This window comes from Penicillium cinerascens (assembly GCF_028974065.1).
Source record: "Penicillium cinerascens strain IBT 15544 chromosome Unknown scaffold_4_segment0_segment1, whole genome shotgun sequence".
Lineage (NCBI taxonomy): Eukaryota > Fungi > Ascomycota > Eurotiomycetes > Eurotiales > Aspergillaceae > Penicillium > Penicillium cinerascens.
The window spans coordinates 2,688,317-2,711,391 of record NW_026695298.1 but is presented as its reverse complement, the minus strand read 5'-3'; the positions used below and the strand labels follow the sequence as shown (position 1 = coordinate 2,711,391).

General features: G+C 51.1%; 8 protein-coding genes across 8 annotated transcripts; 3 read left to right on the top strand and 5 right to left on the bottom strand.

Moving 5' to 3' along the window:
- Window positions 1–8: 8 nt before the first annotated feature.
- N7498_010133 (putative RSC complex subunit Sfh1) lies at window positions 9–1,939 on the bottom strand (the record flags this gene model as incomplete). Its single annotated transcript, XM_058457189.1, has 4 exons — window positions 9–113; window positions 169–253; window positions 306–1,487; window positions 1,599–1,939. 4 exons carry the CDS (start codon window positions 1,937–1,939, stop codon window positions 9–11), a joined length of 1,713 nt encoding a protein of 570 aa, XP_058304088.1.
- A 682-nt stretch (window positions 1,940–2,621) lies between these two features.
- On the bottom strand, window positions 2,622–4,591 carry N7498_010132 (putative general stress response protein Whi2; the record flags this gene model as incomplete). Its single annotated transcript, XM_058457188.1, has 7 exons — window positions 2,622–2,642; window positions 2,693–2,957; window positions 3,013–3,362; window positions 3,426–3,561; window positions 3,615–3,651; window positions 3,716–4,218; window positions 4,446–4,591. The coding sequence occupies 7 exons, from the start codon at window positions 4,589–4,591 to the stop codon at window positions 2,622–2,624; spliced, it is 1,458 nt and encodes a 485-aa protein (XP_058304087.1).
- A 365-nt stretch (window positions 4,592–4,956) lies between these two features.
- On the bottom strand, window positions 4,957–7,226 carry N7498_010131 (dipeptidyl-peptidase III; the record flags this gene model as incomplete). The annotated part of the gene is made up of 3 exons (XM_058457187.1): window positions 4,957–6,072; window positions 6,132–7,011; window positions 7,099–7,226. The coding sequence occupies 3 exons, from the start codon at window positions 7,224–7,226 to the stop codon at window positions 4,957–4,959; spliced, it is 2,124 nt and encodes a 707-aa protein (XP_058304086.1).
- Window positions 7,227–7,920: 694 nt separating this feature from the next.
- N7498_010130 (putative protein kinase Scy1) lies at window positions 7,921–10,649 on the bottom strand (the record flags this gene model as incomplete). The annotated part of the gene is made up of 2 exons (XM_058457186.1): window positions 7,921–9,155; window positions 9,209–10,649. The coding sequence occupies 2 exons, from the start codon at window positions 10,647–10,649 to the stop codon at window positions 7,921–7,923; spliced, it is 2,676 nt and encodes an 891-aa protein (XP_058304085.1).
- A 610-nt stretch (window positions 10,650–11,259) lies between these two features.
- N7498_010129 (branched-chain amino acid aminotransferase, cytosolic) lies at window positions 11,260–12,672 on the top strand (the record flags this gene model as incomplete). The annotated part of the gene is made up of 4 exons (XM_058457185.1): window positions 11,260–11,497; window positions 11,557–11,854; window positions 11,907–12,605; window positions 12,660–12,672. The coding sequence occupies 4 exons, from the start codon at window positions 11,260–11,262 to the stop codon at window positions 12,670–12,672; spliced, it is 1,248 nt and encodes a 415-aa protein (XP_058304084.1).
- A 709-nt stretch (window positions 12,673–13,381) lies between these two features.
- Window positions 13,382–13,847, bottom strand: N7498_010128 (uncharacterized protein; the record flags this gene model as incomplete). Its single annotated transcript, XM_058457184.1, has 3 exons — window positions 13,382–13,401; window positions 13,459–13,526; window positions 13,579–13,847. The coding sequence occupies 3 exons, from the start codon at window positions 13,845–13,847 to the stop codon at window positions 13,382–13,384; spliced, it is 357 nt and encodes a 118-aa protein (XP_058304083.1).
- Window positions 13,848–15,777: 1,930 nt separating this feature from the next.
- N7498_010127 (sugar porter family MFS transporter) lies at window positions 15,778–17,668 on the top strand (the record flags this gene model as incomplete). Its single annotated transcript, XM_058457183.1, has 6 exons — window positions 15,778–16,141; window positions 16,191–16,670; window positions 16,728–16,852; window positions 16,910–17,075; window positions 17,135–17,241; window positions 17,297–17,668. The coding sequence occupies 6 exons, from the start codon at window positions 15,778–15,780 to the stop codon at window positions 17,666–17,668; spliced, it is 1,614 nt and encodes a 537-aa protein (XP_058304082.1).
- Window positions 17,669–21,278: 3,610 nt separating this feature from the next.
- On the top strand, window positions 21,279–22,319 carry N7498_010126 (bZIP transcription factor; the record flags this gene model as incomplete). The annotated part of the gene is made up of 3 exons (XM_058457182.1): window positions 21,279–21,473; window positions 21,528–22,075; window positions 22,167–22,319. Exons 1-3 carry the CDS (start codon window positions 21,311–21,313, stop codon window positions 22,317–22,319), a joined length of 864 nt encoding a protein of 287 aa, XP_058304081.1. The 5' UTR covers window positions 21,279–21,310.
- Window positions 22,320–23,075: the final 756 nt, after the last annotated feature.

The window sequence follows — 23,075 nt, the reverse complement described above, 5'->3', positions numbered from 1 at the left end:
CACAAAGTCTAGTTAAAGCGGCCGACAGGAACGTCGTGGCGATGTAGGTCTTTAGACCATTCGGGGGCGATCTTGTCTCGCTCATAAAGGAAACCGCAGTTGTGGCAGAGAGTCTAACGAAGCTAAGTCAGAGATTGCTTTCGATCGTTCTCATGGAGTTTAACTTACCCGGGGACCATCGGGACCATCTCGCACTGCCCAGACTGCCGTGCCCCATACCATACAGTTGTTGCACCTCCAGTTTTGCCGTTCCCTGTAGTTTAGATCAGCAAGGGAATTTGGTTTTGTCATCGCGAGCAACCCACCATTCTGAAAGCGTACCACCACCACCGCCGTATCCAGCACCAGAGCTCGTGTCTGGAGTGCCGCGACCACCGGGTGTACCTCCTCTGCCCAACGGACTGAGACTGCGGAATCGACGCTTTCGCTTGTTTCGCTCGCCTCGTCCCAAGGGTGTTTCACTGTCAACCTCAAAGTACCCGCTGCTTTGTCGAGAAGCCTCCGGTGTAATACCAGCAGTAGAAGAGAAACGGGCCGTTTCTCGTCGGAGGCGTCGGATCTGCCGCTCGCGGTCACCTTCTCGTCTTTCGATCTCTTCCTTCGACAAGGTTTCGACCTTGGGCTCCCACTCATCACCCAGAGTCTCGGGGTCATAACGCCAACCAGCCTCAACCCCGTTTGCTGCTTGGTTGTCGATCTCATTGCCGTATCCATTGATTCCACTCATAAGACCGCCACTTTCGCAGACTTCCTTTTTGAGCTTCAAGGCCGCCTCATATATCCCATGCGAAATGGCACTGACCCATTCACCTCCGAGATGCAGATCGGCGCAAGTGATTTTCGCAAACTCCTCGGCCATGCCGGGAGGATGGAGCAGAGACCATTCAAACTTGTCGGTGTAGAGCTTATTTTGTAGGTTGATATTTAGGTTGATCAGACACCTATACGCGTCATCCGGGTTCAAAAGACTGTCATTGACAAGTGCATCCTTCGTCGCTGTGACAGTAGCTCCAGCGGGCCGGCTATCTGGGGTCTCCACATTGGTAACAGCGGGAGTCATGGATGTGTCTCGAGATGCTTCAGTCTGTGGAGGCGCGCTTGGAGCAGGGGCCAGTTGAGTGCTTGAGAATAACGGATGCAATGCCACACCCGCAAACTCTTCAAGCTGTTGCCGAATTTGGTTGCTGATGGTCATGGCGGTCGCCTGGGGGTTGGGAAGGTCGAGATCGCGGACGAATCCAATGGCAAACTCCTCCGGAGTGGCAAGAGCTTCATGGAGGTTCCAGAGGAACGTGTCCTTGATCCTGAAGGGCGGTAATGGCTCGGGTCTCCGATATGCGGGAAGAGTTGGGTTGATGCTAGGATCCATGACCCCACGGGGCAGAGGGAAAGGTTCGAGAGGTTGATGAGCAGGGACTTCCACATCGATTCGGATTGGGACGAGTGTCAAGGGAAGCTGCGCTTGAATCTGTAGTTGGTCCGCACACCTATAGGATCGCAGTTCCTGTCAGCTTGATTGTCTCCAAACGAGGGAGAGGTTCTTCCAGGCCACGCAGATAGCGAAGCAGGGAAAGAAACAAATTTGTGGATGAACATACGCTGGTCGTAGCATCCTTTTGATCATCCATTCACGAAAGACTCCTTGCACCTCCACTGGCGCATGCGCTTCTTTGCCCAGCTTCTCGGACATCGGCACCATGCCACCGGATGATTCCTCGCGCCGCAGGCTCCTCAGTCCAGTCGGTCGCCTGGGGTTATCGCTCTCATCGAAATCCTCCTCTTCGTAGCCATCTTCGGCGTAATTGATCGCTGTGGTACCACGCTTCGTCGTGCGCGGCGTTGGGCCAGTCTGCACCGGGTAGACGGGTGTGAGCAACGCGTTCCCATATTGGCGTACGCGCGGCGGGTAGGATGTGATATATCCTCTGAGAGGGGACATGTTGGCGATTTAGGTCGACAAATACATGCCCCTTTGCCGGGGATTTAGATCGCAAAGGCTTCTGTTGATCGACGGAGTTCGGAAAGGGTTGTTTGCGCTGGAGGGGGGATAATTGGGGGTATGAAGGGCACAAAACCGGGACACTGGAGGAACTATGGAAATCCGAGGCCAGAGAAGACCGTGCAGCAGTAGGAGATCGGGGATGGAGATTGCTTTCACTGATGGGATTCTTTTGCGCCGTCGCGTTTTGCCCGATCAAGACAGGCTCATTCCTGCATCACGTGAATGACACCTAAGGCCAACACGGTGAAAGAACAAACTGAACATTTTTGTTGATTCTTGATATAGTGGGAAAAAGAAAAAGGTAAAAGGTAAAAGGAAATTGGCCTTAACGATTGTTTCATTCATATATATGTCCATCATGGCATAATAATCAGTTGCTGAGAATGTCCACTAATATAGAGAGGAAGTATACCATAGGAGGTCGAAATTGACACCAAACTGCAAAGTACGCCAGCCCAGCTGTGGAAAGGAAAAATACGAAGCAAACAAGTAACCTGACTGGAACTGTCGCACAATGACAAAATAGGGGGGGCAAAGGAGGGACGACAAAGGTCGAGGCAGAGGGCCAAGATCTGGGTATAGATACAAAATGCAGGAGCAAAAACACATTGCGGGTTGATCACCTGAGTCCGATCACGCTCTGGAAGAAGTTAGCATTCAGTATGTAGATGAAGAGACTTGGTGTGTTACCATTTCTAGCGTCCAGACTCTGCGAATCCAGACCTTGAGTTGACCTTTTACACCTTCTACGTCGTCCAGATCAACCCCCTCCCACCAGCAACGACGGGCAGGTTTTCTCCAGAAAAGAAGAAGTTTCTGAGCCATGCCGACCGCGTTGTTGTTGGATAGATCACCCCGAATATCAGTGCGAAGCTTGGCTAGAGCAAGGCTGCAGATGACTGCCTTGTTTGGCTCCGGGGCTCGGTGTCCCCACTGGTCTTCGCGATCGAATCCACTGCTCAAGTAATCAGTACACAATGTTCTTGGGAACTAAGGAAAATCGAGCATACCCAGCGGTCAGCATTTCGATGAGGTGCTGCTCGGTCGAGCCAACCTCCTCGCTCTTGCGTAGTCCGGAAAAGATACCGTCCTGCTTCAACAGCGCGCGGCCCGCAGCCCGCTTAACCTCGAGCATTTCCTCATGCCCAATCTCTGGTCGTGGCGGGATGACGTAAAAGTCAAGATCTTCGCGAAGGACTATAATCCCAGCGCGATCTTGAAGCATATCACGCGCGGAGTTTTGCGTCACGTCGGGAACTTCCAACTCCGGCGATGTCGATGCGGAAGGAAGCGATGATGGGATGGATTGAGCAACGGAACGGAAGAAATCGAGCATGTACTGGAGCGATGCCGGATCGTACTAAATGCTGTCAGATCGAAAGACCTTGGTAGAGGCTACAACGTGGTGTTGATAGTTACTCACATCAACAGGGTAGATGTCGCCTTCGTGAAATCCGCCCATATGTCCATCAGGAAGAAGACCATTCGGAAACAGGGAGAGGAGGACAAATTCAGGCAAAGTCAAAAGTTCATCGCGAGAAAGTGTAAACCGGGTACCCCTATGTATCGAATCAGTACAGGGTTCAGGTGGGGGCAGATTGGGAGCTCCTACCGGAGGTCGAGAGTGATGTGCTCATCTCCACCGATGTCTGCATGTCAAAACGAGGTTAATATGGGTTATAGAATTGGCTTCTCAGGGGATGTCGCTCATACCTCCGAGTGTATTGATAGGTGGCCCTCCGGTCTGCTGGACCTGGGTGATGATGCTCGACGCACCTCCCGCAGCAGCCATCGCGTATGTAAAGGACTCGAGCGGGCTATAACCTTCGGTATACGGCGGCGGCGGTTCCCCGTCGTCGGTGTTTTTTCCAAGCCCTTCGCTCTTTGGCTCTGAGAAGGAGGCTTTGGTGTCTGCGACAACCGACGACGAAGGGGCCGAGTCGAGAGGCTCCTCGACAGGTAGTGGCGGCGTGAAAGCTGGGAGCGAAGCTGGCCCAGACTCGGTGACCTTGGGCTGATTGGACTCGGTCGAAGGAGATGCAGAAAAGAGTGAGGAGAAAGGCGGAGGTCCGACAGAGAAGGAGGTTGATGCAGATGCTACGGACGGGGAGTGCGGCGGGGGAGCAGTGTAGTAGTCGTCCTCCACGATGGAGTCCGTGGGAGAGGGCGCGCGCGCCGTGGTTGTTAGCGAAAGACGAGTTTCGTCCGACACGGTGCTAGTGCGAAGGGATCAGATTCAATCGCGCGATGCGGTTGATCTGATGGGCCCGGAACTCGGTCCAAGTGGTCCGTTTGAATATGAGTGAACGGGAATCACGTCCGTGGATCATTCAAGAATAGCAAACCAAAAGAATCATCCGGTAGAGCCGTGGAGCAGTGGGAAATCCGACAGAGCTAGGTGAAACTGGGCGGAAAGCTGGGAGGGGAAAGCAGAGGCGCTTACAAGGCGATGGCGAGTCCATCACCGCCTCGTGTGATTTCAGCTTGAGTGCCGACTTCCCCATCACACTGACTCTTCGGTGCTTTATTATGGGTTGATTTATACGTGAATCCAAATATTTTGGTATTTCTAGAACTACCGCAATTCATTTTTAAGATGCTGAAGATACTTAGGCCGAATACTATTCTTGTTCAATCACGTCTACACTATAGGGGGCCACTAGTGAAAACGACAAGCTCAATTATAAGCCATAGTCAATTTTCAGAGCGACACGTTTAAAAAGACCTTCAGAAACATATAGCTAAATAAAGTATCTAGAGATGTTCAAAAAGACGCTAGGAAGAATGTCTTTTAAAAAAGACAAAGCAAACCCAAAGAGAATAGGGTAGGGTGTGTGATAGGTGATACCTTAGCTAATGCTATCGTGGATAGAAGGAGCTACACTAATGATTGATAAGCTTTTGTGGTACATTAGTTATAAGTTACCTAGAGGCCACTATGTAAGCCTGTAATCTTAGACATTGCGGTCGGCAAAGCTCTGGATAAGACCCTCCAAGGTCGGCTCGTACTCCTTCAGAGTCACCTTGTCGCCCTCCAGAATGGTATTGGCCTGCACAAAGACCTTGCGAGGGACCTTGTTCTTCAGAACAATCTCACGGACTTGGCTACCCCACCAGCTGTCGACCGAAGTGATCTCATCGTACATGCCCTTGCCTGCCACGACATCCGCCGTGCTCTTGTACACATGCAGCTTCTGCAGGTACTTTTCAACGGCCGGTCGTCCGTGGGTCAGAATCTTGGACCGGTCCAGATGAATCTCAAGATCAGATAGATCATCCTTGGTATATGAGAGCTTAACAAAGTCGTCACCAGCATCCAGGAAGGTACGCAGGATGCTGTATCGGGCCTGCATGTGAGCCTGGCCCCATTTCTGAGTCTTGGGGTCCCAGAACTCCAAGGCCACCAGACCCGCGCGGGCCATTTGCAGGTAGGAAGCAAAAAGAACATCACCGGCTTCGCTGGCCATATTTTCCTTCCCGTCGCCGAAACCAAAGATCTTTAGGATGCTGAAATCACAGCCAAGGACCATTGCAACACACTCCGCACGGCATTCTTCGTAAGATGAAGCAATGGCCCCGAACACCGAGCTCCATGTCTGCCCAGGCTTATACCAGGTTGACACGGGCTTGTTCGTAACAGGGTTGATGGGCGGATTGGAGATATCAAAGTTGTACTCCCCTGGCGCCGTCTCCTGCAGCAGTTTCCCAGTTCCGTGGCCAAGAAGCTCATGGATACCAACCTGAACCTCAAATGCGGGGTCACGGCATCGGCGGAAAACTTCCTGATCCTTCTCAGCAACGAAGGGAATGGGTTCATTGGGTGCCTTTGCACTAAGAACATTGCCTAGGGACACGTTCTTGAAGCCTAGGTTCTGGCGAATATCATCATAGTTGGGGAGATTGATTCCAGCTGGGAGACCAGAGCATGCAAAGCTGAGGACCTCGAGCGAGGTGAAATCTGGGCTGAGGAACGTGTCCTTCTCGAAGTCCTTACCCCAGGGCAGCTTGGGGATCATGCTTTCCGCGCTGTCAACCAGCGAACCAAAGGCCCGTGTCCGCTCCAGGTTCACCTATCAGGGTCAGCAAGAGAAATTGATAAAAAAAAAAAAAGTACACTGAGAGTTCCTACCAGAGCAACAAAGCCCTCCCACTCTCCACGTACACCGTGGGGATCCCGATAGGTCTCCACGAATCCCAAGTTCGTTTCCAAGACAGGCTTTTGGTCCTTGACCCAGATCCGCTGGCTTTCCTTGAACGATTCAATAGATCCCGCACCGAAGGAGAGAGCGTACGCGTCCAGCATGCGCTTTTGGTTTTCGTTCGCCGCGTTACGCTCTGCTAGCTTGATATTGTGGGCAATCTTTGACATCTGTTCTTGGTAATCTCCAAAGACAAGGTGCAGTGTCTTCCCCTTCAAGCTGCCCTCCAGCTCAAAGGTCTTCGCCTCGCCGAGATCACGATCCCTCACAGGGGGGTTAGTCACACCAGATGCGATGAGAAGTTCAAAATCACCCGAAGATGTCTTGCGCAGTCTCGTATTTTCCAATGCCAGTCCCTTCTTTTCCATCAGATCTCCAACAGCTGTGATTTCCTCCTTGGAGATTGAGGGCGAATCGGGATAGTAGGTGGTCATGTGGCCACCTGTGGGATACCCGAGATGCATCATGGATTGATCACTTGTCTCGTAAATACCACCTCCAGTAGTGCTGGCTTTCTGGAAAGCCGCCTTCGTCTCCGGGGTGGCGGATGACAGAGCCTCCAGAGCAGAGGCCGGAATCCGGGGAATGAACTTGGAATCACCAAAGCCCTTGTAGTTGCCGCAGTTACCTAGGAACTGCGCAGAATATTCGAGGAAGAAACGGAGGTGCTCGTCGCTGACCTGAGTCTTCTGGGCCAGACTGTTCCAGTCCCCATTGCAGGCTCGATGAAGGGCGAGGATGAGGTCGTAGATCGGTTCGGACTCCGGGGAAACCTGACGCAGCGTGACACGGGTGCCCTCGAATGCGGCCCTAGGAATTGTTCACAGCATTTAGCTCAAGTTCTGTGGAGTGGACAAGGTTATTGTCCGCAAATGGGCGCTAGATAGAACACCATACCGGCTCATGTAATGGGCATATTTCCGCAGGCTCTCATCTTTGAGGGCGTCAAAGTGGGACTTAATTTCCAGCCGCACCACCGAAGGGGGTGAATCGGCCAGATAGTGTTGCTTGACATTGTCCTCCATGGTGGATGCTCGGCGCGAGTGGGAAAGGGAGAATAGTTTGGAGGGGCGGGACAATCGGTGAGAAGAGAGACTGAGGGGTAACGGAGGTAACGCGGAGCGGCTAAGGGGTAGACGCGGCGCAATGCCACGCATGGAGTACATGGATGGTTCTGGAGTGTAGCTATGACATGAGAGAATTGTAAACTGTAACCCATCGCTCATTTTGCTCCACATTTGGCATTGTGCGCCAATACCCTTTCGGGTTGGTTGTGGTTGATCTTCGATCCCACATCCATGATTATTCGATCACTTTCAATGGGCTTCTGTACAAAGCTACAGCCGGACCAAGGAGATTTTTTAAGTGGGCCTAATTGGGCGGTCATAACTATCTGCCCGGGTGGTTTGAAAAAGACGTTTAGAAAGGTATCTTGGAAATTGGTATCAAAAGATTTCTAGAAAGACGTTTAAAAAAATTCCTAAGAGAAGATTTAAAAGGACCAAGAGAATAAAATATCGAAACCCATATGTAATATATCCTTGGTTTGGCCGTACATACCTAGGGAGGTCACTATGTATATGCGGATATTGTGCTTCATTTCGAAATGTCAATGTAGTGTGTAACCCAGCAAAAGGCGTCAAATTGGGTATAGCAACTACCGCTCAGGTTATTGGACAGAAATATGGATAACAATGAAAGTTTAAAGCGACTGCCCGTTTATAACAAGCTCTCGTATTTATCCAATCCCGAACTTTGAGTTGGTGGTTTAGGCCGGGGTGGTTGCTGGGTTTGAAATGGCGCTGAGTTCATGTTCGTACTCAAGGAAGGAGATCTCATAGCATTGCTCGAGCCCATATTGCCTGGCGGGGGAGGGATTGAGAATGCGGAATAGTTGGATGTTTGCTGTGATGGTGGCTGAGACATGGGAGTGTTCATTGCCATACCAGACAGAGATCTTAAAGTGGGACTGGGCCTGGTTCCTTGAGATTGAGCGCCCCAAGTTGGTGAGGATGGTTGCATCGTAGGGAACGACGGTGCCGCGGGGGCGGCTTGCGGTCCAGGCTGGAGAGATGGGAAAGAGCTCAACTTCTGGTCCGGAGTGATGGAGCGGAAGCCAAGTTGGTTTGAAGCCCCGCCTTGGCCTGACGTTAAACCGTTGTTCGACCATGATAAGCCAGGCGACATGCCTGGTCTCTTGGAGGCGGGTTCCGGCTCCACGCTACCCCAGAGATCCATGTCATTACCGTTTGCAGGCGCTGCATTCTTGCCGAGAACGAGACGCTCGAAAGTATTCCTAGCGCCGTCCGTATCAGGAGAATTAAGATCTGTCGCCGACTGGGAAAGGCTGTTGCTGCCGTTTTGAAACCCACTGGACTCTCCCCCGGAGGAAAGCTCCTGTATTTTTCTCATCTGCTCCTTTTCAATCTTGGCGGAAAGCGACTTGATCAACGCCATGAAGTCATTGAATTGGCTAAGGTTGAGAAGTGGACCGAGACTGAAGCTCCAGAGAATCGGCAGGACTTCGATGGCAAGAAAATCGGTATCAGCAATCTTGCCAACCTCTCGGAAGACCTTCAATGCAGCCACCATCACCGAGGGCTCTTTCGTTTTGATAGCTTTCAAAGATGGGACAAGTTTCTCCTGAATGGTATACTTGTCGAGAATAGAAGACTTCGCCGTTTTGCTGGGCTTGACTACGCCGGTAAGATCATCTTCCAACCCGTCAGAGTCATCGGCGGATCCACCGCATAGCACACAGAAAGCTTCTAAACTGCGAACTTTGATCGCAAGGCTGCTGGTGCGACTGAAAGTGCTCGCAATGGGAGGAAACACCTCGTTCTTCACGGTGCTAAAATCGAGAACGGGAAGCACCACAGGAAGACATTTTATGGAGGCATCTACCAAGGAGTGTGTCGGGGAGTCCAACCCAAGTCGGATCAGAGGCAAAATGTCTGATTCAAAATGTTAGTGGCATGACGACACCCTTGTGTACACGAGAACTTACCGTCTTTGAACTCCATTCCTGAGCAATTTTCCGCAATAAGTTTCATATTGTCCAGCACCACCATAAGACCTGCATCCTTCTTTGAATCGCGTTCTTGGGCCCCTTTGCCAGAAGCTGTTCCAAACACTTCCTTGAGCCGAGGAATGATTTTCTCGGGGAAGGTACGGCGCCCATTGGGGATCCGTTGGAGGATCCCAAAAACATTCTGTAGTAAAAGAGATAGAAGCTCGCGATCCTTCATTTCGTCCAGAAGAGCCCCCAATAGCTTTCTTTCCAACACTGATGCAGGGAAGTCAGGAAGAACCCGCTGTAAGCCACGCAAGAATTGAGATTTCTCATTGGGACTTTTGGCTGGTAATGATTCTAAGAACCGAATCGTAGATACCAGTACATTATCGAAATACCGGGACTGCTGGAATTCTCGAGCATTCATCCGTTGCGCAGCCCTTCTTGTTATCAATCTAGGCAAAACGTGGGATAGAACATCTCGGGGGATAGGCGTTGAGCAAAGGAAATTATTGCCCTGAGATGGAGTGGTTGATGGAGAACTCAGGAGCTTCTTGTAGGTCGACAAGTTTGAGTGTGTTTGGAGCGGGGAGACATGGGGAGAATTATAAAGGGCAATAATTATGAGACCCAGAGAGAACATATCAGCAGAAGAGGACACATTGGAATCCAGAGCGAAATCCGGAGACGTGTAGTCCATGTTTAGCTGAACCGAAGCAGGGAGTCTTGGGTCCTGGTAGAGCACCTCGGAGACAGCCAAGGGCGGCAATGATGATCGAGATTCCGAGGAATCAGGAGGTCCTGCAAACCCGAGACCGGATATTTTCCAGTCAGATTTGGCGTTGATATAGATGGCCTCTGGGTTCAGGTTGCCATGAACAAGACCCGCGGACTCGTGGAGAAATTCAAGACCCTTTGCCACCTGAAGCAGCCCCTTTTGTATTTCTAGTTCATCAATTTCCAAGTCCCGTCTTCCTCGTGTTCCATCGGCCTGCTCGACCATATATCGGCTGGACCGCGAACCAGCACCCGACGTGCTATCCTGCTCGCTCTTTTCCAGCAGAAGCCCGGAGAGCGAGGCAGTGAGAGGTTCTGTGGCAAACATTAGGCCACCACTGCGAGTTTCCTCGACCGGCTCAAGCACCTGGAGGATGGATGGATGTCTCAGCCGGGCGAGGTTGCTGGCTTCCCGCTTGAGCCGCTCGATTACATCTTCCTGTAATTTTTTGGACGAGGACCCTGACCGGGAGCCAAATCTCCCAGACCGCGGCTCGAGGACTTTGCGGTCAAATATGAAGACGGACGCCGGTGTCCCCGTAGACTTTTTCGTCGCATCGTGGATTTTCCAGGGGCCGGAATATACAGTGGGGTGGGGGGAGATCTGGTAGTTGGCGGAGATGTTGGAGCTGAAAGACTTCAGCGCGGACGAGAACATGATGTACCGAAATGCGCAGAGGGAACGCGGGCTATGAGGAATCGGACTGATTCAGGCGGTCGTGATTCGTTTCACAGTGTCGTGACAGAGATCGCAGTAAGCGGCATGGCATTCATGGGCCTATAGACTTCGGAGAGAAAGGATAGCGCAAGATCCGGTGGACATCGGGGAGCCCAATTGGGTTCACAGTCAATTCGAGTCCAATTCCAAGTGAGAACACGGCACCTTCAAAGCCACCGAGGCCTGGGAATCGATAACAGCCTAACAATGCTCCTATCGGATTAGATCACGTGTACCATAGCTCCCATATCATGTGATCCCCCCGCTTTGCATCGGCCTTGATATTGATGCCTGGTGCTACAGGCCACAAACCAGATCCGAAGTCGGCGGGTCCCCCCAAGTCTACGCCTGTTGATTGGTGCGATTGGAACATCGGCGGCTGAGTCATGGGATCTGCTACGGGCGGTGAGCATGCAGTGTCCTCTTCTGGCCGCGTCGGAGTTGGTACAGGGCACCGTAGAAATATTATTGTTCTCGTGCGGAGTCATCTCGGGTTTAAATACCGTCCACCTTCACCTACGCAATTGGTGACTGCTATTATTTCCCAACCATGAAATCACTTCAGCAATTGGCTCACCACAAGGCCTTCGCCGGCCTTGTCTCGCCTCGGATCCTGCCCTCTCGGACAATCGCTTCCACTCAGTTATGGCAGCGTAAATTCAGTGCTTCGGTCACCGCGGCTTCTCAGCTTCCTGCCCTGGATGCATCCAAGCTGACCGTGACCACGACTACCACCCCGAAGGAGCTTACTCCGAATAAGGACCTGGTCTTCGGAAAGACCTTCACCGGTATGAATACCAATTCCGACCCTGCTATGCGCATTGCTGATCTTGACTTCATATTCTAGACCACATGCTTTCCATTGAGTGGACCGCTACTGACGGATGGCAATCTCCTCAAATCATCCCTTATCAGAACCTCAGCCTGGACCCCTCCACCTGTGTGTTCCACTACGCCTTTGAGTGTTTCGAGGGAATGAAGGCATACAAGGATAAAAATGGAGGAATCCGGTTGTTCCGTCCCAACAAGAACATGGAGCGCTTGAACAAGTCTTCTGCGCGCATCGCTCTTCCTACTTTTGACGGCGAGGCTTTGACCAAGCTGATTGGGGAGTTCGTGAAGTTGGACAGTCGGTTCATTCCGGAGTCAGTCGCTATCTTCCTTGTTATCATGGTGATCTCCTGCTAACTGTCCCAGTGCCCGCGGCTACTCACTATACCTGCGTCCCACCATGATTGGTACTCAGAAGACTCTGGGCGTTGGACCTCCGGGCTCCGCCCTTCTGTTTGTCATCGCTAGTCCCGTCGGACCTTACTACCCCACTGGATTCAAGGCCATCTCCCTGGAAGCTACCGACTACGCCGTCCGTGCCTGGCCAGGTGGTGTCGGTGACAAGAAGCTCGGTGCTAACTATGCCCCATGCATTTTGCCCCAACTTGAGGCTGCCTCCCGTGGCTTCCAGCAGAACCTGTGGCTCTTTGGCGAGGAGGAGTACGTGACCGAGGTTGGCACGATGAATCTCTTTATCGCTCTGAAGGACAAGGAGACCGGTCAGAAGGAGCTGATCACCGCTCCTCTCGATGGCACCATCCTGGAGGGTGTCACTAGAGATTCGGTTCTCTCTCTTGCCCGGGAGAGACTGATCCCTCAGGGTTGGAAGATCTCGGAGCGTAAGATTCGCATGTCCGATGTTGCCAAGGCCGCCGAGGAAGGCCGCATGATCGAGGTCTTCGGCGCCGGCACTGCAGCCATCGTCAGCCCGGTCCGGAATATCAGTTACCAGGGCAAGATGGTTGACTGCGGCTTGAAGGAGAATGAGGAAGCTGGTGAGATCGCTCTCCAGATGAAGAACTGGATCGAGCGTATCCAGTATGGAGACGAGCAGCACCCCTGGAGGTAAGTCAATCATTGAAGAAGGTACAAATATTGTGAGTACTAATTATCTCACAGTTTCGTTATTTAATCGGATGCCGGTTCATCTCAAAAGGTTGCGGACATGTTTTGTGTCCCGGTTGATTATATATTTGTGGGCTTTTTCGAAGGCTTCGATTCAGTTATGCGTATTTCTGGCATTTGCTTTCTAGAATCGATGTTATCAACAGCCATGGATTCCTTCATTTGTGGAACTGGGTATTTCGGCCCAAGTTCCTTCTCCGGGATGTCTAGACGTCTTCTCATGTCATTTCTTTCGGGTTATCTATCACGCGCATTAAGATTCATGCACAGCAGATTTGCATTATTGGGGACCTACGCTTGATTTTTTAAAAGAAATCTGAACTACCTAGGTACACATCCATCTCAGACTCAACAAGGGAGCCGCGTGCACACCAAAACTTCCGTTGATCCCTCCTCTATGCTTCATACCTAAGCCTGAAAGCATGAAATGGGAGGCTCATTGAAACAAACAATTACAGAGATACATGGTAGGAAACATTCCGCCCCAAACATACGCAGATTCCACAAGCAAAAAGTGCGTTGCTATCATACTGAAAAGAATTGGTTAAAACTATTCAGCTGAATATTTCAACTAGAAAGGGTTTTTCAGAACAGGAAACCATGTACATAAAGCGTAATTGTCCGTGGCGAATCAATAACCTCCAGGTCTTCCATGCTTCGCATCCTGCTTTTCAGTCCCTCAAACTGGTATCCAGCAGGCACTTATTACCCACAGTCTAGCAGGCGTAGAGGGTAGCTGGTAATAGAAATAGTTAGCTGAGATCGTATCTCGTTTCAAGGTTGTGGTACATACAATACCAAGTGATATATTTTCCAAACGCCATAGCTACCCAATCACCGTTGCTCAATTTGGCCCAACCACTAAAAGAATGAGCTTTTAATTCACTCAAGAACGCCTCAGTTAAGCACTTACGCATCACCATCTACCACAGTGGTATCGGTTCGAGTAAAGCATTGAATCTCGATAGCCGTGCCGCTAGCATATTGGCCAAGAGCAGGGCAAGATGTCCTTGGGCAAGTTCTGTATCGAAGACCATCGACAAGGACCTTCCCTTTAACATCTCTCTTCTCGATTTCGCGCGCCTCGACAACATGGAAGTCAGGATGATTGGTAGCACTGGCATCTTGAGCGAAGATTCCAGCAGGCAGAAGAGCCGCGAGAGCAAGGGCAGAAATCTTCATATTGGATAGATTGATTCTTGATTTTGAACTTGTGATTAATTTGAATCAACGGAGACAAATCCAGGGCTCTTTATAGCTCAACCCGTCTAATTGCTTCCACACGAGCTTTTCGTGCCCGGGTGCCATCATCCCGCAACTATACGAGAAATATGTATGTTGAAAAATCAACACGAGATGACGGGCGGCGATGGACAAATGTGGTTTCAGGAAGAAGAATTCAAGGTTTCCTCTGTTGCCCACAGACACGAGGTTACATTCTTCACTCGTTTAAATCCAATTAGAGCAAAACTAGAGCCCACGACCAGGGTCTACAGACGGTTTCTGGGCGGTGGCTCACAGATTCCTATTAAGCTCATAGGTCGGGATCTGCAGGGGTCGGGTGCGATCTCGTATAAATGTCCACTGCATTGAAATTGCCCAATGAAAGCTTCGGACGCCCGACATGAGGATAGCAATTATTTAGGTTGAGAGAGGGGTAAAGCCAAGCTTTGGCTTGCCTTTTTACGAGCTTTCAGCTGAAGAATGAGGGGCTGCATACCTCGCGGTTTCAGATGAAGGATAACCAAAATAGAGATCGTCTTCTTATGTGTGGTTAATGAGCCTTGGTAGGTGAACCCCACAAGTGAGAGAGTACCTACCTTAGAAAATTTAAAAGAAGTGGCAAGAGGGCAGCGCAAACAAGCCCCACGAGTAACGCAAATATACGATTAAGATAGTGGCGAGTAGATATTGGCAATTAATATGAATCACTTAGGTATTGTTTGGGAAATCTGTATGTACCTCAAAATGTGCCTGATATAGGGTGCCCAGCCATCCTGACTTGCTTGCAAACCTCCCACCTCCCACACAAAACCCTTTTGCCATGAACCATTCAAACCAAGACAAGGAATAGTAAAGGAGAATCTGCTAATCATTTTCCAGTTACCAAAGTTTTGGATAGTATGACGTGATATTCTCTGCACTCTTGGCCATCTGTTGAACGGTTTCAGCCAGCAAACCCCATCTGGACTCAGAATGACTACGAATTCCTAGTAATACATCCATGGTATCTGAAAAGGTCCATATATTATGTGCCCCATACGCAGTGTATTCACCTGATATCGGTGCATGGTCTTGGAACGCACTCCTCGGACTAAGTCCGACCGGCACGAAGACAGGAAAAACGAATCAAAGCATTCGGGCTTTGGACTTCTGAGAGCTCTGAAGAGTGCAAAGATTGAAAGGCGCATGGACAGTGACCCCACGGAACAAAAAGTGTCCTACTGAGGAAGGCTGAAGTCGGGGTGTTGCGGGGCCATGACGTCCCACATGCCACAACGTGGGGGGAGGATGATTTAGCTAATGAGAATAAGAAAGAAGCCGGGTTTTTAGTTTGAATATTCACTGGTTTATGTTAGTACCTACTCTTAAACAAATCTCATCAACAAGGCTTTCCACAGCGAAGTTTTTGGATAGACCGTCCGACCACCTACCGCATGGGGACCGGCGATTTCTGAATTGCAACACCGACTAGTACTGTAGTGCTGGAACGGCTCAAGTCCGATAGTGGAGCATAGCAATGAGGTCAAGCAACTTTGTTCCCCGAATGGAAATGTGTTTCCCTGTGGCGAAGCTTCGATCGACACGCGGGGGTTTGCGCTAGATACGGCAATTGGACACTGCGATCCTCTGTGGCTCCACTTCACGGTGTGGTATGAACCCATAATCTTCGACCTCGAGTTCCATACGGAAAGTCCGAGGGTATGATTAGCTGGCGATTCCCCTCCACCTCCACATTCCCCAGGTCAACCCCCACGCATTTCGGCCTCGGGTCAAATGCCTCACAGACACGGGCCGGATTGTGAGCATGAGTCCCCTATATAAAAGCCGATTCCCTGCGTGGGACGCCGAGTGTGGGAATCTCGCGTAAAGACCGCCAACTTCTAACACTATGATCGACAAAACCGGCCTGAAAGGCCTCACGGGTGGGCCGCTAGTGGCGGCCATCACAACGGTCTGCGCTTCGTCTTTTCTGTTATTTGGTTATGATCAGGGTGTCATGTCCGGTGTAGTCATTTCTCAATACTGGCTGGACGAGATGGGGAACCCCAGTACAGTGATGACGGGCACTATCACCGCTCTGTATGATGTTGGCGCTGTTTTCGGGGCGATCATCGCTGCATTTACTGTCGAACGACTGGGACGAAAGCGCAGTCTGTTGGTTGGCTCATCGTTGATCGTCATTGGCTCCATCTTAATGGGTGCATCCGTGGAGAGAATCCAGATGATGGTGGGAAGAATTGTAACCGGCTTGGGTAGGTGCAGTCGGAAGGAATCAAAAGTCTCGACTAACTGAAGCAATAGGAATTGGATTCTTGACCTCCGTTGCGCCTGTCTACCAGAGCGAGATCTGCCTTCCCAGCCAACGAGGCTGGCATGTTTCCTGCCAATTGACGATGATGCTTTTCGGGCTGATGCTGTCCTACTGGATCAACTACGCCTTCTACTTCCACCCCGGTCAGGTTCAGTGGCGATTTCCCATCATATTTCAAGCAGTCTTTGCCTTATATGTCCTAGTTGTCACGCCGTTCCTACCCGATACTCCTCGTTGGCTCATGCTGCACGAAACCTCACCGGCCAAAGGAACCGAAGTACTTGCCAAGTTACGCGGCACGACAGAAGATGACCCGGTCGTGCAAAATGAGAAATCAGACATTTTGTCGGCTATTAATATTGAATCGGAAGAGGAGGGCTCATGGAGATCGTTGTTCATGGATGGAGGATGTGCAGCCAACAAGCGCTTTTTCTTGGCTGTGGGAATTCAGTTCATGCAGCAGACTTCTGGTAAGCTGCTTCGGCTTGCTATTCCCTTCATCTTATTGACAATTATTCTCTATACAGGTATCAACATTATCACTTATTATGCCCCCACGCTGTTCAAGGAAAGCTTGGGCATGTCCCAGGAGGAGGCATTGTTTCTGGGCTGTTTCTTGCAAGTGTGGTATATTATTGCCTCATTCCTCACGGTATGAGTGCCATTCCCCCCCCACAAGAAACAAGAGACAAGGGCTAATTTCCAAAAGTGGTACATGATCGACTCGGTTGGCAGACGACGCCTGTATATCATCATGGCACTTGGGATGTGTGTTGTCCTGGTCTGCGAGGCCATCACCGTGTCTATTGGAACGGCGCGGTCTGGAGTCGCAGCGGTGTTCTTCGTCTTTGCCTTCGAGGCCTGCTTCACTTGGGGTAAGTTAATTCCCTTACCTAAATTTGTGCATCGCGGCATTTTCTGACGCATTCCACAGGCTGGATGGCCACCGTGTGGGTATACCCGGCGGAAATCCTTCCTTTGAAGATTCGCTCAAAGGGAGCAGCTCTGGCGGCAGCAGCAGACTTTCTGGGAAATTTCCTTGTGAGTACATCTCAACGAAAACAATGAACAGTTCTAATCATTTGCCCTCCCCCAGGTTGTGGAAATTACCCCGCCCGCTCTGGAAAATATCGGCTACCAGACTTACATTATTTTCGCAGTCCTCAACCTTGTTGCGGCTATGATTGTTTACTGCTTCTACCCCGAGACATCCTACCTGAACTTGGAGTCCGTGGACCTCATTTTCATGGAAGACGAGAAGCGAGATCGGGAGATCGAGTCCAAGCAGAAGTTCTATCACAAGGCCCTTCAGTGGAATGTGGTGCCGAGGGCAAGAATGGCCGTGAATGAGGCCAAAGCCAGGAAGAGGGCCGGGTTTGCAGAGGCGTCGGGTGATATTGAACAGACAGCTGTTCGGAGTGGCTCAAAGGGTGACATGCGACAGGATCACGTCGAGTACACGGACTGAGTCGGTTATCATCGTATTCGCATTTCCGATCGCCCTTGCAGGGCGCTTGATAACGAAGTATGGACTAGAACATTCTTAATGTAAAGAAATATTTCTAGAATTCAAGAAGACTCATCTTGATCACTTGGAGCCTTTGGAAGTGAAACTTAAGAGTTGGTTTGAGGACATACAAAATGTGTCAAAAGGTTCGAGTTGTCGACTTTTTCAAGTCGAATAGGAAGAGCATTTCAACATGGCGCGAATTGAAACTGCTTCCCAGTAGCCAGGACATTCGATTCGCACAACCTTAGAAGCTTCATTAGCAGCATCCCCAGCTCAGTTAAATTGAAATGGAATCGGGATGTTGGTTAAGAGGGTTATCATGTCTTCCCAAAAATACGGTACAAGGTACGTAAAAGGGTCTATCACAAGATGACATTGCCGATCCCTGTTACTTCCCGCCTTGGAACACACAACTACGTGTTAGCGTTAGGAAACTCGAACTTGAGTAGTTTATCCCGAGGTTAAGAAACGATTGGTTACCGTATCGTGGGGAACGGGAGATAAGGTAAACAAATACGAGGTCTTTTTGAAGAACGTTGCATCTGCATTTTTAGCCTTGCAGAAGTCAAAGTATCAACCCGCACCCTGGTCCAAAGAGGGCTTGGCATTATTTTCCGGTAAAAATTGGGATATATTTAGCCAGATTATACTTTTGGAGTAAAAAGCTCGGAGGAGTTCCCCCAAAATAAGCCACCCATTGTAACATGACCATTAATAGCCTGGACAGGAATTATACCACCAATGCACCCAGAACCTGCACATCCCCTTGATTAGATAGTAGATCTTGGCCTTGCACAAACACAGTGCTTACACACATCAGCCACCGAAACCAGCTGTTTCATCGGGGACCGAGCAACTCGGCGACGTCAACAAGAACGCCCTGGACTCAGCCTCCCTAAAGTTAACATCGTACCAACATCTGACTTCTCGAAACCGTGAGACTACAGACTCAGCTATCGGAGTATAAGGGAGGGTGACACCGACGAAAAGTTTGGAGGCAAGGCTAATCTCGCAGGAATGCAGAATAGCCGAGTTGCAGCACGTGTGGGCCACGTGGAAATGACACACAAAAAAAGAATCGAACAATATTTGTCACAAAAGGAGCAAAAGGTGCTGGGTGCAGATACGTTTCATCTTCGGTTTGCAAGCTCCAGGAGAGATAATTTAGAAGGAGAGCGGGGTACCGCCGCTACTCTCCATGGAGATAGGGTACGGTAAGCCGGGTGATTTCGTCATTTTGTGCGTTGTTCGTATTCACAGTTCAGAGCTGGACCTGGGAAGCGGCTCTCAGCTTGATGTTACCCAAGCTGCTACCTAGGACTCTCGTATATTGCGCTTATGTTAGAATGTTTCCAAAGCCTACGTAGCTACGTGCCCGTGGCTCGGATCCCATGTGGTTCAAGTTCAGTCCGAACAGTGTTGATTGGGGAAACAAAATAGTGAAGCCAAGCCATGCTCGCCTTGCATGAAGCATACCCAAGCTGCTCTGGAGGCTCGGGGGTAGCTCTATTTCTGGACGCCGCAGACACCATGGACGCCCTGAATGCTGGCAGCGCCGGGGGGCCTTGTCCAACCACGCGATTGGCGTCGAAGGGAACGCTATCGAATGGCAGGCAGGAGCTTTTCCCGGATCCGGCTCGTACTCAGTCCATTTCACATTCCCGTGTAACTGAGAATGCGGGAAGTCAAAGAAAGGTCGAGTTCGGAGATGGCCGTGTTGATAGCCCGTGACACGGACCAAAATAGAAAGGACAGGGCCGCGAGAGACAAAAGGCTGCAGGACTGCGTGTCATCAGTCTCCGAGGCCAGGATGGCTGCATCGTCCACCGCCAGGAACGCTTCTTCTAGATGGTAACTAGAAGGTCTGAAATGCAATCCCACCCAAGCATCCGGGGTCGAGCACGGCCCCTCACTGGCCACGATCCCTGCAACAGAGGGGATGGACCCCGGGCTCAGGGCTGCAAGCTTGCAAACACGGCGGGAGACGTGGGCCTCAGGAGCGGTGAAGCCCGCAGGACGAGCAGAGCGACGGTGTCATGCGGTGCCCCTCCTTAAACTCGAAGAGGAATAAGGTCGACGTACTCTCAGCCCTACGTTCCTTAACCACACGCGGGGTTCGGTTCAGCGACGCACTTGCCAACAGGAACGGTATGGATTGGCATCTGGGCTAATATCCACCCGAGAGCCTCTCGGCCTTCGCAATCCTTGCCTGTTCTGCGGCCCCCAATGACTCCGATATGACTCCGATACACTTACCCGTTTGGGGCACACCTTTCGACGTGACCGAGCCCCTCCCGACTCCATTCGTCTATTTACGCCCAAACAGGCTACGAGTAAGCACCTTGGTAACGGCACCCTTGGGGGCTGCAAATTAGACCAATCAGGCTGCCCGACCACGCGCGGACATGGTCAAGGCAAAAGGGGAGACAAATATAGGATGCGCCCGTTAACGTGGTTAGAGCGCTAGATGAACACTAGATGCACTAGCACATGAATAGAACATGCAATAAACAGGGAAAGGGAAAGAGAACGGAGAACGGAGACAAAGGGTGTAAAAGCCGAGACCGAGCTGGAGTTAAGTGGATTACAAACTTAGGGCTGTACTTGGGGGAAGATACGAGCGGCCCAATCACCCTCCGTGACTTTCCCCCGGTCCAACGTAGTTGGAAATTGGCAAACGTACGATTTCGGACCTCGTTTAATGGCTCGAGCAGTTCCGTATTTGGTCTCGTTCTTCGAATTCCCCCTCTTCAACTTGGTACCGTATTATACTGGACTCTCGCGTCCGGACTCGGGCTAGATAACGCTTGTCTGATCACCACGATCAGCATAACCCGCTGGTCAGATCTTTATCCCTAGTCCGTTGCCAAAATGGGGTTAAAGCATGGATACAGATAATAAATTAAATATAACTCAAAAAAACGTGGCAGGAAATGGCCCCCCTCCCCACTCCCCTCCTTACTCCTCAGCTCCTGCACCCACGCGAGAAAAGGGCGAAAAAGGCGAAAAAGGCGAGATTGCTAGTGTAACCGCTGCCATAGTCGGGGCTACGCACGCCGTTTCATCCCCCTGACCTCGTGTCTCGGGCCAGTCAGGAAGACCTCTGAACGTTGTCCCCGGTCCAGATGGCATTTGCCTACCCATGACATCTGCGTGGACGTACGACGATCTAAGATCCCCGATCCCGCAACAGGCCGGCCCACCGAAGCTCGCACTGAAAGGGGCCACGTTGGGGACCCGGTAATCTACCCAAGGACACCATTCCAGAGTCCGTGCCAGGGTGATACAAGCCCCTCAAAACGTGGTCCAGATTGGTGGTTTGGGCCCACTCTCAGTCGAGGCTGAACAGCCCAAAATGATCCCTGCTCCCGAATAAAATACACATGGCATTCGACTCCACGCACCCTCGCTATCGCTACTCACTTGGGACTGGGGGGGGGGGGGGGGGGGGGTCTGCAAGGCCCGTCCAAAGCAGATCGTCCGGGACTAGGAGCCCCATCTCCGACCCCGAGTATATAATCAATCTAAACACCGGGCCCCCTCCCCTTCTGACTTCACTCCACTTTCCTCTATACCTTCACACACACTTTATCCCAAATCATGCATCGTTCTACGTACGATGCCCGTTCGGGCTCGCGTTCTTCCAGTCACAGCAACAGCAGCGCTTTCAGTCCCAACGCAAACCCCAACGAGGACTGGACCAAGATCTCTGATCTGGCGGAACGCCGTCGCATCCAGAACAGAATTGCCCAGCGCAACTATCGTGAGTATTGCACGGTTTGAACCGTCTTCGAAGCAGCTCTAACTCATTCAACAGGCAAGAAACTAAAGCGCCGCCTGGAAGATCTAGAGAGGCGCGCCGCTTCCTCCCCATCCCCAGAACAGTCACATGCCGAACCGCCTGCCAAAGCCACCTCCAAGAATCGCTCCAAACAGCGAACCAACAAGTCGGATGCTAAATCACACATGTTGCACGCTCCGCAGCCAGAGAGACCGGCGTCGTACGATTACTACACACCGGATGAGCGAACCATGTTCGGCCAGCAATGTACTCGCCAACTCTCTGCATCACCACCGCCGGTGTTCTCATACCCACCACTGCAAACGTATGATACTTATCGGCCGACCTACAGCCAGCTTCCAGTCTATCACACCGTGCCCAGCACGTACGGTGATGTGATGTCTTACCCCACAGAATACGGCGAGTCGCTACCTTCCATGGTACCGATGATCCCAGGGTCCACACTAGGCTCCAGGAAACCGACGTACGACGAGGACATCATCAGTCCATTCAGTATGAGCTACGCCTCGATGGCAGGCATCGACATCTGTCCGCAGCCGTCGCAGCCGGAGCCTTGTCTTTCGGTACATTTTCCTCGCTGAAAAGACGCACACCACAAAAAAAAAAAAAAAAAGCGGCTGCAGAAGCTAATTATCTCTCGTGTTCTGCTTGCAGATGCCATCGCTTTCCTACGCTTATTCGGATGACCAGAGCGCGGTTTCGACGTCCCCCGAGACGTCGATTTTTACTTTGCCCCTGACGCCCGAGTCCCCTCCGTGCTCGCCACGCTCCATGTCGGGGCTGTATGAGTACGAGCTACGGCCGTGAGAACCGGACCCCGGGGACTTCGGGACGCGTACACCCCCAGCCTTGCGGGTAGTGCCGCTCCGCTGGGTCCGGACTTAAAAAGGGCTGTGTTTGAATGTTGATCGGGGATAATTTGGTCGACCCGTTTATTCAATCTGGTTCCCGGATTCTCCACTTTTCATTTTCTTTTTCATTTTCATTTTTGCCCTTTCTCTGTTTTGATTGTTAGTATGATTTCCTGTTTCCTAGGGACATGTGTGACGAAGCGAGCATCATTGGCGTTGTGTGTATTGGTACGGTGTTATGTGGGGAAAGAGCCGTTAACGGCAACGAATCATGAATCCACCTTGATAGAAAGAAATAACCCGCTCTCAATTTTCTCCATTCATTAACCTTTCGATCTACGGCGGTGATTGGCCTCGCAGGGCGGGACATAAACTCCCTAGGCCCCAGCAAAAGACCCACGAAGCGGACCTAAGCCGAGCCCGCGCAGAATGAATCATTTCAGGCGTCCCGTTGCAGCCACGGCCCCCAAGAATAGTCGCAGCACATGCCTAATTGAGAAACCAGTCCAAGACTTGTCTTCCCCTTCAGGCACCCCACGGGCGATGAAACACCTGCACAACCTACTCTTTCCCAAAGCTTCACGGATCAGCCGGTGGGGAGCATAGCCCATGTGGCCATGAACCGAGTAGTCGGGTTTGAGTCATTGCTGCAGAATCGTTACGTCCGGAAGAAGAAAAGGAAAAAAATTTAAATAAATTAAAAAAAACGGTG